Below are 17,363 nucleotides of genomic sequence, written 5' to 3' on the forward strand. Positions count from 1 at the left end.
CTGACCAGCGCATCAGGAAGTAGGTGTTGCTTTTATTACTTACCATAGGAATTGCAAGAAAGGAAAAGGAAGGGGAATTCTCCAATTCCCTTTCATTCGCCAGCACAATCAGGCTAATGGAAAGTCCTAACGGTCTTCCTCCCCCAACCTAGCAGGCGAGATAAGTGACGAGGCCAGCCAGTTTATTACTAAAGGAAATCAATAGCCAAGGGTCAAAGCTTTACAAAAACACACCCTAAGAAGGCTGAAATTCTTCATCTTAAGAAGTGTTTAGAAATAATAAAGAAAGGATCAATCCACAGTCCATTCCAGGTGTTCTCTCCAAATTACCCAATGTTACTTTTATTCACCTGGTCTAATAGTTCTCCAAGTGAACAGAAACCTGATTTTACAAGCCAGTGGAGCAGAGTCTATCTTTTTGCTAGAAGAATGGATCTCAGATACTGTGTTTTATTTCTTCATTAGTGCACCGTCACACTGAGCGATTACTAAATGCAGGGCTGAATGAGAATACCAGGGTTAAAGAGAGCATAATGAACAAAGAAGGTGCCTGATTATTATGGCTGTCAGCACAAGGGAATTGGGTTTGTCACCTGGTTTAACCAACTGGCAAGAACTGATTAGAGTCTGAATCCATCTGAAAGAACCTTTGATGTTTACGCTCCCTTCTGTCTCCACATCTTGTCAGGAAAGGCAGACAAACAGAGAGCTTCTTCCGGAGGGGCTTCCTTCAGCAGAGGCCCTTTAAACGCTTTCCGTCACTTGCCTCAATGCCTAGGCAGAAGGCTACTCAGTGTGGGGAGCACAGCAAACGAGCAGCCCCCCAGGAGCCCCTTGCACAGCGCAGAGGTGCATCATGCACGTAGGGTTGCATTTTGTGCCTGTGCAGGTACCACCACCATTGCAGCAACATTCAAACGCTGCTAAGGCAGACCTCAAAGAGGGGATATTAGCAAGCACAGCAGCAAGTATGGGAGCGAAGCTGCCCCACAGGCCAGCTCAAAAATAACCTCTGTGTCTTCCTTCACCTTCAATCACAGAAAAAGAAGCCCTTAAGCTACAGGAAAATTCAAAGCTATGAAGTGGGACCTCCAGAGACAGGCCTGTTTTCCAAGACCAGGTGTCTGTGGGATTGTGGTGTTGGCTTGCCTCTGCATGCCAAGTCCTCCTAGACTGCTGCAGAGATGAAGACCGAGGCCAGCACCATGGCCCTTGCCTTCACTTCTTCCTTCTTCATATTTTCAGGGTAAAAGACCAACATCAGGGACTTCAACTTTGACTGACCTCTGAAGACAGGAATGGGGAAGGGTGCCAGAAGTAGGCCCAAGACTTGACAAAAAAGGGCTAAGCTTGCAGGGGTACATTTTCCAATACAAGCAAACATACATATCATTTGCTCACAATTTCCCCATGTGGAAGTGTTTTACTCTCTCCTCATACTTCACTCACTGCACATGCTTATTTAAATCCAACCAGTTGATTCCTGATTTGATTTCAATTTGGTCAGGATATCACTCACTAGGACCAGGGCTTTATGAGAAACTTTTGCTGGTATAATGTTATTTAGGGTGTACCTCCCAAACAATAGTTTTATCGTTGCAAAAAGACATCTTTCCTATCAAAATGGTCAAGCTTTATATCTCCTCATGCAAATTATATTATAAAAAGCATGTTCCTACCCACTTCAGCAAGGTTTCACAACACAGCTAGACCTCCATCCCCAATCAATGTTTGGTAAGGGATATATGGACCTCTCTGCTTTCCTACTAAGCAAAAGCAGCTGCTCCCAGCTATGCCCAGACCTGCTTAACCACCACCCAGCAAAACTCACAGCTGAAAAGGAGATCGCTGAAGAAGAACGGGAATCAAGGGGGTGTGGGGAAGGGATGAGCGCTGGCATAGTTATGGACATACTTTGTCTCTGCCTTGTAAGGGAGAAATGAAGATTTAAATAAATGTGAGTCATCTCTCCAAAATGAATTTGGAATACATTAAAATGTTACAAAAGAAATATCTCAGCCTTCCCTCACTCACAGACACACACACACTCTCTACATAAATGTACAGCTGAACTCCAAAAATCTGGAAGCATTTCCAATAGCTTTCAGGGAAAGCCATGCATGGATATCCCCTGGTAAAATACAGCCCTTTCACTTACTGTTTCAAACTGCTGTGCTCCTATAGAAGCGAAAACCGAAGAACTAGATGATCACAATTTAACACCAGGGCATGCTTGGAATCCCAGGTCTTCGGCTGTGTGAGCCATTAACCAACACATAGGACAAGGAGTTGTTCCAGCAACCCCGTGGGTGTGCTCAGTGCACTATGTCTCCTGTTCTCCCTGCTGAAGGCATTTTGGTGGAACTAAAGCAAATTGCATTTGCTGTACATGATGTATTTATCTACAAAGGATAAAATAAACCATACTTTGGGTGTTTATCATTACCACTCCTTTCAGAGGAACACTTTTATGTTCCTAAGGGTCACCAGCTGTATGTTGAGCAAATTAGATATATAATGAGATTATAAATATTACCTATTTACCCTAGGTCATACAATTATGAGAAAAGCCTTCACAATTTCTAGAAATATCAATATTTAAAGAGATGAAAGGTGATGTGACCTACTGGACAGGTCCTCAGACTGGAACTTAGACCTGTATTTTATTTCCAGCTCTGTTACTGAGGTGTGCAAGTCACTCCTCTTTTGCGGCTTTGTCTCCTCCCAGTCTCATGATTTATTTAGACTCTAAGCTCTCAAGGGTCAGTGCAGCCATGTCACTGTCAGGAATTCAGGGCTGAGAACTAACGCTTTCTCTCCCAGAAGTGTGAGCCAAAATGCAAACTGCATCTGCAATGGGCTGTAAGAGCTACTGAACGCTGCTCTCAGAAGCAGGATGCTTCTTTGAGATACAGATCTCTCAGCAATATTTCCTACATACACAGTGAAAGAAAGACAGGAGAAGACATGGATGGTAAAAGGGGAAAAGGCTGTTCAAAGACCAACTTACGAGTGCAGGGCATGGAGGCAGCATCATTTTCAGCTCGGAAAAAGCCCCGATCGCAGGTGCAGGAGGTAGAGCCTTCCCAGATGGAGTAGCTGTGAGGCGGGCATTTGGCACAAGCAACATCTGTCGAGAGAGCCTTGTAGTATCCAATTTTGCAAGCTAGATAGAGGAACAGGAAGGGAGAGTGTTACTTGCCCAGGCTGTGATCATAAATTGCTAGCTTACTTATTCAAAATCAAGGCAGGAGACATTTCAAAGAGATCTAATGATGTCCTCTTAGCCCCAGGTGAAGAATTAACACTCTTAATGAGTAATCCTATGTCAGGGGATACTGATTTCTAATTCCAACAAGAGCCATTTTAAAAGTTGGCTTGGAGATGGTAAAAAAAATTATACTCTTCTATTGACACTGCCAGAAAATCAGCTGCCTCTTTGTGCTTACTGTGGAGTTGCACGTTGCTTAACCCATGTCCACCTGCATTCACAGGCACACAGAGAGCATGACAAAAGGGGTGCAATTGGTTTATTCTATGACCACTTAAGGAATGGCAGCTGACAGTCAGACACTGCCAATTTTTAAGAGGGATTGGGACAGGAACCCAGTGTGATTGGCAGCGAGGCCCTCAGCCTAACATGCCCGGAAATGGCACGTCTCCCTCCTGGCAAGGCAGAACTCATTTGGCTCTTTCTCCCCAAGGGAGGAAATCAGCAATGCTCTCCCCTCCTCGAAGCCAGGGCATAGCAATAACTGCACCACTGCCACCAGGTCCCATGTGCAGTTGGCAAGCTTTTGGTGACATCATCTTCATAAATGCAATGCTTACACAAATGGCTACTTTTACATCACTTGGAAAAAACTCATTAGCATCATTAATAACACATTTTAATAGTGGCTAACAGGTATGTCATCCTAGAAATCTCTCCCTTGGCTAGCGATAAAAGCCCACCATCACCACTGGCTTTCAGCGCTACAGAGAACAGAGCAAATACCCAGGCATGCAAACGTGTAAAAAGGAAATGTTGTTTCCAGCATTCACTGCGCGATTCACTCTCATATCTCGTCATTTATCACCTACGCTACCTTTAGGGTTCCCCTGCTATGCACAGGCTCCAGGACGCAGGGCACAGGTCCCCACACAGCCAGGGCTCGCTCTTTCTGTTTTAGCCTTCCCTTAGTCCCCTCGTTCCTTCCCTCCTTCTCTTACGAAGCCCTCCAATGGGAAATGAAGAGGGATTTTAGTAGCACATTTATAAACAGCAAGTTAGTTCACTCTTATTAACCAAAGCCATTTATGGAATTTTCTTAACGAGTCCTAACTTTACAACATGCTGTGTACCATCTGTAAGAGCGCTGGGACATCAGTCCGCTTTTGCTTGCTGGGGCTGTCACTGGACCAGAGGATCTTACAAAAACACATTGCTCAAGCGACTAAGATTTATGCTTCCAGAGTTTACATGCATCATGTTATTAGATAAGGTTCAACTTGCAAGGTGCTTTTTGGCCATGCTTCAAACGGCCTTGGGGTTTCAATTAAAATCAGAAACCACAGCTTTGGCAGGAAGAATCACAGGGGTCAAATCCATCATCCCCACATCAGAGACAATTAGTCCCGGAACACAAATACAAACTCACTGGGTATGGCCTATCAGCCAGGCAGCCACAGTACACAAAGGCAACCCGTGTAAAATAGCTTATTCTGCTTGTGATGTGAATTGCCCAGGAAAAAAACAAACAAACAAAAAAAACACGCCACGGAAAATCGCTGTTCATTTTTTGATACCATTTGCAATATCTGGCGAGTGAGTTGTACTATCGCTACATGTCCTCTTGTGTCTGGTTTAACAACGGCAGCAGTCAAGTGGCAGATGCTGATCTGAGATATTATTCCTGGTTTTAACTGTCACAGCTCAGATCAGAAATACACCTAAGCCTGTATATGACCAGGACAGACACCGACAGGCAGAATCTTGCTGCCATATATAAAGACAAGGCATGGAAAAACAGAATACAAGAGGAGATCAGGCTGATTGCTCTTATCCACAAAATTCTTTCTATTATTCAAGGTTTTTAAAATAAAACATGTCAACTCTAACATTACTGTTAATATGAACATCATAATTCACAGAAATTATTAAACGAAGAGCTGTCTTTAGCGTCTTCCTAGTACGAAAATACTTAGATGTTAAACAATCTAGTACAGGGTTGAAGATCCTGCTTAGGCTATAACATGCTGTTGAAAAGGTAGGAAAATATCACAGGTAAAGATTTTTGTGACCATTCCTCCTCCTCACTGTCTTTTCAGCATCAGTGGTTTAAAAGGAAATAGATGGATTCAGTGGGAACTGCAAGGTCAACAGTCTGTAATTCAAGGATTTTTTTTTTCCTCCTTGTTTCATGCACTGTATTTTGTTTTCTACTATATTAAGCCAAGATCATTAATATTTCAAGACCTGAAGGAAGCTCTCCAAACGCAGGGGCTGCGCCTAAAGCACACACAGCCATTTTGCTTCAAAAATCACCTGCTCCTGAACACTGAGTTCTCCTCATTTCAGTGTGCTTAGAGATTTACCACATTCAGCACGTGGCGTAAAAGGACATTAGAGAATGTGTTGCATTAAACCAGCAGTTCTTTGCCCCTAAGAGCTCCATGGTACTGACTTAAAAACTCAAATCTAATCCTGTAAAAGCTGTTCTTAGCATGAAGAAAGACACTGACTGCTGACACACCTATTACAAGCAGTGCCTGTTAAAGCTATGGATGGGCTTTTTTTGAAGGTTAATGAGTTAGTAGGCAAACAAGAAGCCTGTACAGAACCTGTTCCCTGAAAGTCTTTATTGCTTGCTCATGACAAATCTTCATGCGCCGCCTTTCTAGGAAGGATTTGCCGGGTGAGACCTAGCATGAATGGGGTTCTTACACAGTTTTCGAAAGATACCATTGTAAAAAGATTAGTTCACATGTGCAATGCAAACTTTGAATTCAATTCTTTAGCTTTGCCTTAATTAGCTGTTAATTTAAAAAAAAAAAAAAGAGAAGAGAAAAATCTTTTCTTGCATTCAGATCACCCACAAGCATAACAAGGTTACAATCATCTGCACTAGATCCAAGGAAAATTCTCAAAAATATTTTCAGCATAAAAAAGCTCACAGTTTTTCCTCAGAACAAATCACATTGATTTTAAATGGACATCAGCTTGAAATAACTATACTGATATCTTTGATATCTAATGTTAAAGTCTATTTGATTTCTATTTCTCTTGAAGCGAGACAGGATTTGTTAAACATTGCTGGTCATTACTAGATGCCTTTTTTTTCTACAAATTACGAGTGTTACACATTAAAGCTGCAGAAAATGCTCTGAAGAATTATGGAACTTCAGTCAAATCTGGATGTAAATTTTCTCAAGCTGTTTTTCAAACTCCATTTTCTCATTAAAATCTGATTTTCAGACTCATGGCTTTCTCCAAAAAAAAAAAAAAAAAAAAAAAAAAAAAAAAAAAAAAAGAAAGAAAAGAAAAGAATGCATGTGTGGGCTGGAAAGTCTGCTTGCTTGGTCTCTCCAAATGCTGAATTTTCTATTAGAACATTTCAGCCAGCAATTTCAGAATTTAAAAACTCATGTCATAGTGGATAGGGTTCTAGTCACATTCTGTTTAGTCACAGCTACAAGAAAATACATGTATTAAATTGTTTTTAACTATTTTTAAATAAGCTATATTTTTTTCTGATGAGTGGGGGAGATCTTTAAAAAAATTACTTTTGCAAATTTAAAGTTGTTTAAAAAAAAAATCCCACAGGGTTTGCTCTTAAATTGTTCCTTTGTCCTTGCTGAAATGGCAATGAATCTTTCCATCATAGTTTGGAAAAGGCTTGACATGTTTAATAGTTCTTTAAAAAAAAAGAAAATAAAACGCATAATGGCTTGCAGAGGCTTGGATAAAGAAACCATCCCAATCTCTTTGTTGACAAGTTCCTAAATCATTAAAAATGCAGTGCATATCTTAAAAAAATCTCAGCGAGCTCACGCAGAGGCTTTGGTAGCGCCATGCAGGCAGCGCTCTGCTCCCCACCCACAAGACGACCAAGCGGGACACTGAACCGGGGAGGGAACAGACCCTGGAGGCAGGTGGGGCCGGCTGAGCTCTGAGCAGAAGATGGGAAAGGGAAGGTCCAAGCGATCCAGTCTGAGCTGACAGCGGCTGGGCAGGAGCTCCGGCACCAGCCCTAGCAACCAGGCACCAAGGCCAGAAGAAGCCATTTCTACCTGCTGCCTCAGCCTTTGCTGAAGAGGAGAACTCGCAACCTAGAAAAATACCGATGTCCAGATTAGGAGCTAATAAAGAGAATGGGGCGAATAAACAAGCACAGAAATATGGTTTTGCTCAAGTAAATCTAGTTACGTCAATGAACTTGTATTAGAAGAAAATTTGACATAGATGTTCTAAAGCGCTTATGTGCAGCAGCAGCAAAAAAGATGAGTGGGATGGCGATCCTGTACAGGGGACACATGGCAGAGGCACGGGAACACTGGACTGCAGAGCCATCACCCTATAGATCACTATGCCGAAGGCTGCGATCTCCAAAGGAGTTCTGCAAGGAAAGGGCCCTCAACCAGGACAGGCTCAGCAACTGAACACAAACCACACTCCTGCTGCACTCCTCCTTTCCAAAAGGGACCAGAGGACCACTGAGAACATTTACTGTCACAGGCCAGCCAATAATATAGCTAAAAATCTGTGGACTTAGCTAAAATTTCAGAAACTATGTATTTAATAATTTCCATTTTTTGAAGCAGAAAAATATATCAGCTACATACTCATGAAAATTTCAAAATTCCTGGAGATGCAATTTTGAATCAAATCTCCCTCCACACACAACAGAAGAGGGGAAATTTTTTTTAAGTCAATGGTTGTAGCCAACTTTAATGAAAAACGCTAAAATAGTATTCTTGGTGAAATGAAGGACAAAGCAAATAATTTAAGAAAAGATATTTCAGCATCAGGCTTATGGATTTCAGTGAGAAAAGACATTTGTGTTTAAAGACTTGAAAAAATACTTTGATAGCATATTTCATGTCTTTCATCATTGGTTACTTTCTCTACAGCTCATCCCTGTCTGGAAATATTTTAAGCTCATGTTTTAACTGCACCCTGAGGAACAAAAAGTTACTTTTATTTTTCCCCTCTAATGTTGCTCTTATTCTTTAAGAGGATGGATTTTCTCTCTCGGATTGTAACAAAACCACATCTGCCACATAAGTAGGCAGCATCTTCTCAGCTCTCTTTTACTGTTATTACCATTTCTGAACAGATTTTTGTGTGTTAATTATAGAACTCAATTGTTTGGATAGTCTTTTTTGATGAGCTTTCTGCCCCGCACCATGAACCTCTCCGTTATTGTACAGCTGCTTTACTTCCAAATGCTCATCAGGGTTTTCTAATTGTCAAGCTGTCCCAGCGACTAGTTCTTTTGACCTAAAAGTCAAAGAAAGAGAGTCACCCTTGTCTCCCCGACATGAATACCATAGCAGTCCCAGTGGTCCCCCTAATACCTATGAGACAATGCCTTTCCAGATCATTGCCACTACAAGCATAATTGGGTTTTGGGTGAAATGAGAAGATTTTAAATAGGATGAATTAATGAGTTTCTTGTAAAATTAAGTCGTTCTTCTAGTCCAATCTAATTACTCACTGTAATGCCCCTGAGGGTGATAAATAAAGATCCTTAGAAGCCAGGGGGACCAAAAAAAAAAAAAAAAGTGCGCTTTCCCTTGAGCCTTTCTTAAGAGTCAAGTTGTAGAATTTGATGCAATGTACCAAATGCTGCTTCCAAATAACGTCCGATTTCTTTGATGTTCACACTGTAAGATCTTTGCCTCCTGTTAATAATGATTGTACCACTGCTACAAATTAAAAGGAGTTCCCCATCTTTAACTCGTATCTCTGATGAGAAAACCAGTATTCCTACACACTAAGCATATATTTCTGTTGTATGAATGACACGAGGAAACACAAACACAACTCCACTGGGGAAGGAGCCTAGACTCTTTGACTTCAGAGCACTTTTACTCCATGACTGGGTACAAACCTGGGAAGTTCAAAACAGAAATAAAGGGACCTTGGAGCACAAATGTACTATGATGTGAAATTCAAGCTCTGTTTAAGCCACCGAAACCGTGCACACAGGTACAGTTGCAGGTACGCACACAGACCTCCTGTGCGAAGCATAAGCTGAGTGGAGGAGCTTTTCACACAGCCAATCTGAATAACTTTAAAAAAAAAAAACAAACAAACCAACATTTTTGGTTATGTTTTCCCCAGTGTACCAACCTTGGCTACAAGTCTGCAACTTGTGCTGTGGTTTGGTTTTTCTTAAACGCTGGGGGCTGACCCCATGATGACAGGAGAGCTGCAGCCCTGGCAGGAAGGGAGAAAAGCACACCCATCCTGGACAGTCTGCAGGCACGCTCCTCCGCTGGGTCATATCGGGCTTCTTCCGAGGGTTTCTACAATGGGGACCAGCAGTGTGCCAGCCACTCGCTGCGGGTGATGTGACCCTACTGCTGCTGATCACCTCGCACCCACGTCCCTCCCAGAGCAAGCTGCAAGCAGAGTGTGGCCCCTCTCCCCCGCTGCCCTGGACAAGCCCAGCTTGTGTGCGGAGAGGCTTGCCTTCCGCCGTCCCCCAGGCACCCAGCGTGGTGAGAGGAGAGGGGCGGCAGGCACCCAGCCCCAGGAGAGCGCAGGATCCCCCGGGGGCTGCCCGCAGATGCGGCCCCCCCAGGTTGGGCTAGCACTGCCGCAAGTGGCAGCCGTGCAGTCATGCACTGGGCTGTTCCCTTCCAGTCCACGCTGAGCGTGACCCTTCCAAGGCCAAAGTCCACATCCTCCACAGGAGACCTTATCTGGCTGGATTTTTCCCAATGCAGCAATTCTAAATGTTCTAAGACAGACGCCAGGCACGTGGTCTCCAGCTGCACAGCAGAGGTGACTCTCCATCAGCCACCTGCACCCACCTCAGCACCCACAGCAGCCACTGTGGGGGGACTCAGCTGTGCTGGACCAAGCAACGGTGGCTCCGCTGCAGATGACTGTTGCAGCCCTTTCAGCCATCAGGAAAGGCTCAGGTGCAGACAGCAGGACGAGGAAGAGGAGGGGAGCATCCCAAGGCAGTCGCTGTAGGTAGTCACAGCAGTACTCGGAAACCTTTGGCAATCCAATGGTACATTGCCTGGTGTGCATCCATGGTGAGGTGATGATCACCTCATTGGTAGGTGGCCAGATTTTACTTTTTTTTTTTTTTTTGGCTCCTAAGAGACAAGAAATGCAACTGCCTACTTCAGTTTCGGAAGTTAAAAGAAGTGAGGAGCAAGCAGTTAGAGAGATCTTTGGTGTGGAAATGAATCACAATCACCATCCAAGGTATCTTCTTGAATCCTCAGGAGGGAAAGGGATGAGGTGCTCACTGCTAATTGCAAGGCGCCAATTGCCACAGCCTGTCAAAGACAGCAGTGAGCAGCTGTGCTCTGACCTCAGCCAAATCCCTCTGCACTCTCAGACACATCCCATCAGGTCCCACAGACTCATATATGTCCACTTCGCTGAAGTGCCCCTTAACTCAGTCCCCTCCTGTAACACTTCACTTCCACAGGCTCTGCTGGACCTGGAAGGCCAGGCGGCCAACCTTGCCAGTGAAAACTAAGGCAAAAAAGCATTCAGTACCTCGGCCTTTTCCATGTCCTTGGTCACTAGGTCTCCTCCCCCACTGAGCAGTGAGACCGTATTTTCCTCAGCCTTCCTTTTGGTGCCTGCAGAAGCAGGTGTCCTCGATGTCCTTCATATCCCTCGCTAGGTTCAACTGCAGCCAAGCTTTCGCTTTCCGAACTCCTCCCCTGCATCCCCAGGCAATGGCTAGATTGCACAAACCTCCTGGGCAGTTCTCCTGTGTCAGGGGCTCCCTGCCCATCCACCCCGGCCTTCTGCTACACCGGCATTGCCTTCTGCAGCTGCAATGGCCTCTTTGTGTGCTTTCAGCAGCTTGTCCTTTACAACCCACCAGGTCATGTGGGCTTCTTCACTGCCCTCCTGACAATTAAACTCCTGAACATGCCAAAATCTGCTCTCCTGATGTCCAGGGCTTTAATTTTTTTTTTAATATATGTAAAGTCCAGTGAACTAAACCAGGAGAAATGAAGAAGTGGCTAGGTCAGCAAAGGGCACAAGCACAACAGGACGGGATATCTGATACGGTAATCTGTTCAAGAGAGAGCTACAGGCACAAAAAAACCCACCAGGTGTATGATAGGAGAACTAGAATGGCCTATTAATCCCAGCCAAGGAGGTCGTGTTTGCCCAGGTATCATTTTCTTCATACAGCCTTCAGACTTAATTGCCAGATGTTTTTACTGTGCAGCTCTGCACTTGGACACCGCATACTGCGGGCACCGCTGGCATCGTTACACTCCCCTCTGGAGTGACAGAGCCGGTATTTTCAGAATGCCACTCCTAAGCAGTATCAGTTCTCCTGGGTTTTACACAGAGAAATGCTATGTGTGTCTTTTACAGAAACTTTTCAAACCAACTTGTCTCTCATACAAAAGAAATATAATTATGCTGATAACCCAATCATTTTAAAAGCTGAAACCTACTTTATCAATCACTCTTTTCTAAGGAAACTAGACAATCAAAAGCATGAAAGAAAAAATTAAACACATATATAACTCGTATGTTAAATAACTTCAATGGGGCACACATGCAAAATCCCAAAAAAGAAAGTTTTCAGGAATAAAAGCTAATTTTAAGAATCATTCTGAACTTTGCTATACAGTTGATAGGTCACAACTGCTAAAAAGAAAAACTGTCAGAAAATATACAAACTTGAAAGTCTTATATTTCTATGAATTAATAATAATGGCCTATATATGCAACACCCATCTCTCCTAAAGCTGTGGTATTGGAGGGGAAATAGTTGGGGGTAAGTTTGACATTTTCCACATCATGATTGCTACTGATCTTTGAGAGTGCCCCGATCCTGCGCCAGCACTGTCACCACTGCCTGCACAGGCTGCTTCCAGCCCCACGCTAGGAGGGAGGGTCAGCTGAAAAGTCTCATCAGGACATCCTAAAAGGAAAATCAGCCCCTGGACAGAGTATTTGCTGCATTGGGTTTTGGTCTGAAATTAAAACAAAAATTAGAAAGCTAAAAATTCAGTGTCTGGGTGAAACAATTCCTGACTGAAAAAGAAAAAAACAAACACCACCAAAAACCCGTTCTCAGTGAGAAGTCAGCACTTCCCACACGGAATGAAAATCCCAACCTGCTCTGCTCTCTACAGGAAGATATTTGCCAGGGCTGGCAAGCGCAAGCGAAGCGGCCGGCACTCCACCAGCGGGGAGCAGAACGGACTGTTTGTCCTTGCCCTGTCTCCAGGAGTGTCCCTTCCTTTCCAGCCAGCTGTAGGATCCAATTCAGCCGAGTATTAAACGTGAAGTTATGCGTGCGTTTAAGTGCTTTAATGAAGACGCATGTCAAGGGGACTCGGCACCTCGATGGTCCGCAGTTTTATTTTTTAAAATACTTAAACAATAAACAGATGCTCCGGTATGATAAAGACCCCCTTCTCAGGCACAGCAATTGAGCGGCTGTGTCCTTTTTCGGTGGAGAGAATACTAACATTGCTAGCAGACTTCTGTAGGTGCTAAGAGGATCTTTAAAGTATTACTGCCCGAGTCAAGTGTTCAGATGTTCTCCGTTTCAGAGCTCAAGCTGTCTCTGTGCTCGATCACAGACTTCATCTAACTTTGAAAGTTTAATCACCTTTATACAAGCTGTGAGATTTAAGAGATGAGTCAACTAATCAGTTTCAAATAATTACTCAATTAGAAAAACAAGTTGATGGTTTCCCTTGAACAGAAGCAGCACGAGGAGAATCACAAAACTAACAGATTTTTAAGCAAACCTAAGAAGCTAAGGGGGTTTTAAAATAAATAAATAAATAAACCCCAAACATAGGAAATCATTATTTTTGTTCTTTAAGCAACTAAATTTTACAGGGGAAAAAAAATTGACGACCAAAGTTTTACAACATACTGCAGTGAAAGCTGATGAATTGGCCTTAGTCTCCACATTAACAAGCCCTAATCCTCTTGTCAGGAGACCTGCTTACAAGCTTCTCTCCCCAGTCGTGTAAAAGCACTGATGGGAACAGAGATCTGTATCTCAAAGCACTGTCCAGTCAGCCTGGGATTATCTCTCAGCTCCTAAATCTTAACAGCTCCGTAGAAAGGCAATTAAACTTCCAAAGTTAGATGAAGTTCGTGATAGAGCACAGTAGCAGCTTGAGCTGTTTGGCGTGGAAAGGCCTAACACAGGGCTCCGGCATTATTGTTTAAAATGTGTATTTGCTCTTAACACAAGCATCAGCTGAGGGTCTTGGACTTAGAAAAAGAGTATACTCGTAAGGTATTACAGAGCACATGTTCTTTTCAGTTATTTTAAAAGTGCTTGTACTTTATCCATGCTAATGAGACATTGCAAGTTGGCTGAAATAATTATTACATTAATACCCTTTAACGAATTGTCTATTGTCAAGACTTTGTGGATTGATCCTGCACGTAAATCCTTTAATGCTGTCTCCTTTGTGCAAGTGGAATTTCACTCCACAGCAACCCGGCATAGCTGTAATGTTTTCTGCTACTGTTTGAACTTGTATCATGACTGTGATGGAGCCACGTCATGCCAGCAAATATGCCAGCCCAGTTTTTCTGGGCTTTTTTTATTCTTGAGTTAACTGTGAACAGCCTGGAATAGAGTTCAAGCTCATATCTCTGGAGCTATAGCAAGATGCCTTAATATGGTTTAATCGTCACATCCTCTCTGAATGGCTGTACGACATGATTTAAGAAAAAAAAGCTATTTTGGTCTCCCTAGAGAATTGCTTGACACGAAAGTTTTGGAAGATGCCTAAATATAGACAGTTCTGGTAAGATCCGGGTCTATGCAAGATAACAACTCTGCACTATTTTTGACCGTTTAACAAGGATGCTTGGAACACAATGGCTTCAAACACACACTGCTTTGGCTCTCCCCAGCACTACAGAAAATAGACGGAGGTGCTTCTGAGAGACTCCCATCAACATCACTGTAAAAAACTATCAATCCTCTACTAAGTAGTACATCAATCAAAATAGTGGCGTGCAAATCATGATCCATTAAGTACTTCACACTTGATTACCCCATGACATTTTAGAGAGGGTCATACATTGATGAGTTGCTTCTCTCTTCTTTGCCCTTTGCTATTTGGAGTGCATGACCACTTCTAGTTCATTACCAATGCAAAGTTTAGCATGAAGCTTAATTTAAACAAGAGGAAAACAGCAGCTCAATTGTTTGTCCTCTTCTTCTTAAATTTGCTCAAACCGTATGTTTCTTTAGTCTACACGGATCACACTTTTTCAGAAGTAGTGTGGGACATGGGGCACATGCAGGTGCACCCTTGTTTAAACATGCCATTTTTGCTACCACAGACATTCTGAAAGCAGAAGAGGAAGACTGAAACCACCCAGGATTTCTCTCGACACCTTTTTTTCCTGATTCTAACCTAAATGTGAAAAATTGGGCTGAAGATTTGCTCCCTATTGGGCTAACTTAGAAAATCCCAGACATGCAGGGAGGCATCTGGAAGCCCTTCTACATTTGTTCTCACTTACAGCCTCATGCCTCATGAGGTGCAATCTCATGGCTACAGGGGAGACCGAGACGGTCACCCAGGTCTAATTCCTGGCTCTGTCACAGAGGCTGAGGACAGCTTGCCTGACCTTCCTCTGGCATTCACAGACACACTGTGTATCACAGTATCAAGGGGAAAAATAATTCATTTCCTTCCCAGCTGGCCTGGTCTCACCTTCTGCTCAGTAACTTCCAGCTCATCTCCCTGCGGGTCACGCGAGGTTGCCGGTCGTGGATAACCCTTTCTCACAGGAGTTAATGGCAAGAAAGATGCAGGGAGCAGTGGAAGAGAAAGCAGGGCTGTTCCTTTGGGCCTCCCAATTTGAAGGGCGTAACTACACAGACACCCAGAGTGTAAACTTCAGTATCCAGTATCCCTGCCTCAGTTTATCCACTTACAAAGTGGCAATAAAATTCACAATAGATACATCTAAAAGCTGTGGTGAGGTTTAATTAAGCAATAAGTGCGTATAGAGCACTTGGAGATCTCCAGATAACAAGGCCCATACAAGAGAGGAGGTGATTACTTCTGATGAAACAGAATCTCATGGCAACAAACTGGCATACTCAGCAGGGAATATCTCCTTTTACAGCCTTGGTAGAGGAAGCTTGCGGAGATTGTTTACCTGCTCTTTTGCATCACAGGCTTTGGCAGGATGTTCCAGAGGATGCAGAGAAACGCCTGCATGGGCTGAGTACTCAGAACTGTGAAATACAGTCCCTATTTAAAAACCAAAGAGCTGGGAATCTGCTCCTGTCAACAAGCCTTTCAATAGAGAAGAATAATTTAGCAAGAATAGATGAAATCTCCCACCTTAGGGTGATCTGGGTGGCTGTGAGGAGAAACGCGTTTTGGCAGTTCCCACATTCTTTTGTCAAACTTCTGTTGTCTGGGAAAGAGAGAAGCCCTTGCAGGTGAATACCTTGGCTCTTTCAAGCTCACTTGATTCGGAGCGATAGCGTGTTTATCTAGATGTTTGGAAAGTTATTAATGAGATCAGCAAATCCTTTCCATGTATAAATTATAAATCACCTTCAGCAATGCCATGTAAATTATCAAGTCAAGTGAGAACATGCTTATTTATCTGTGACAGTCTTTTATCACCAATAAATAAAAGCAAGAGAGGGAATTATCTGGGGAGAAGCGATATCACTCATAGCACTGAAGCACAATCTGTTAGGTCACGAACGGAAACACGGGTGCAGCAGAACCCCTGTTAAGTTGCATGTCACGACATCCTGAAGGAGATGTCAGCAATGGCATTATGCCAGTCTAGGAGGAGTAGGAAAGCAGCACGCTTGCTGCCCAGGCTGCGCTGCTGACCCTGTTCAGGTGCACCCAGAACGGTTTCCACCACGCTGGTGCATCAGCACTTGCTCTGCAGAGAGCAGATGTCTCCCCCAAAACCCACGCCCAGTGCCTCTTCTCATCATCGCACCTCCCTGCAGAGTGAACGAAAGGCACTGTGTGCACACAGGCTGGTTTGGGCAGCCCCAGCAAGAGGTTCAGAAAAAGAACAGCCAGAGATACAGCGGTTTTATGAGTGGTTGCTGTGAGTTCTGGATAAGTAGAATTACAATTTGAGACGGACTTAGCTTTTAAATCCTCCCCTATCCTGAATTCACAAGACACATCATGCACTAATTCCTTTTAGCTGATGTACGGTATCTTTATATCACAGCTCTGCCCATCCATCTTCAAGGTCCACATAACCCACAGATTTACAACACAGCTGCTGCTCCAAGAGTACAGGATTTGGCCCAGTTGTGCAATGGGCATATCACCTGGTAAAATTCGAAAGTAGGTTTGTTTATGGAAGCAGACATTTGATGAATGCTTTAAGTCAAGCTTTTCTTCAAGAGTTCTCCAGAAAATCTCCCTTTGTATGAGAAGGTACATTAAAAAAAAAAAAAAGAAATTAAACAAAATCATCAGGAAAAGAATTGCAGAAAGTGATGTCTGGCATGAACAAAACCAGTTGCAATAGGTATCTTCTCCCCAAGCTTAGCCTTTGCCAGGCAACTCCAGGGAGGCTCTCAGTGGACACACCAGTGAGCTGGTGGAAATGATGAATTAGATGGCAGGGGCCCTCTGGCTCACCCCAGGTGAAGTGTCCAGGGTATGAATCCATCCGTACTGGAGCAAAACAGCAGTGGCTCAAAGCTTGCATGGTGGGGCTGCCTATTGCCCCTGTGGGAGATGGAGCTCATGCTCTGGGCGCTGCAGGAAGCGCACAAACCAAGGCACGATAATGCAATTTCAACACAGGACTAGCTCCAGCACGAGGAACGAGCCCAGAACTGACCTAATCGCCAAAGCAAATGAAGATTTCTCAGGTAGCTGGGTTAATGCTAGCCAGCACTGATGAACAACTGAGGGGTTTCTTCCCTCCCTCCATGCAGACCGCTGGAGACCAGTACCGTCCCTGGCAGAGGCAGCTGATGAGCCATCCCTGCTGGGGCTTTGCCACATCGCCCTGAGCCTCCTGTGCCCCTGGCCACCAGAGCAGGTACCCAGAGAGCAAAGCCCATGGGCTGGGACATAGGTCAGGACACAGCCCAGCCTGCAGAGCCTTTACCCTGGCAATGGTGACGCACAAGAAGAAAAACTTCCTTTCAAATTCCTGC

General features: G+C 43.9%; 1 protein-coding gene across 1 annotated transcript in view; it reads right to left on the reverse strand.

The window, feature by feature from the left end:
* Window positions 1-17,363, reverse strand: part of EPHA4 (EPH receptor A4) — a 102,273-nt gene that overhangs the window by 56,713 nt on the left and 28,197 nt on the right. Inside the window, exon 3 of the mRNA XM_009703856.1 lies at window positions 3,011-3,166. Within this exon, the coding sequence (XP_009702158.1) occupies window positions 3,011-3,166 (156 nt within the window). The remainder of the gene's footprint in view (window positions 1-3,010; window positions 3,167-17,363) is intronic.

The sequence above is a fragment of the Cariama cristata genome, unplaced genomic scaffold (assembly GCF_000690535.1).
Source record: "Cariama cristata isolate BGI_N322 unplaced genomic scaffold, ASM69053v1 scaffold8197, whole genome shotgun sequence".
NCBI lineage: Eukaryota > Metazoa > Chordata > Aves > Cariamiformes > Cariamidae > Cariama > Cariama cristata.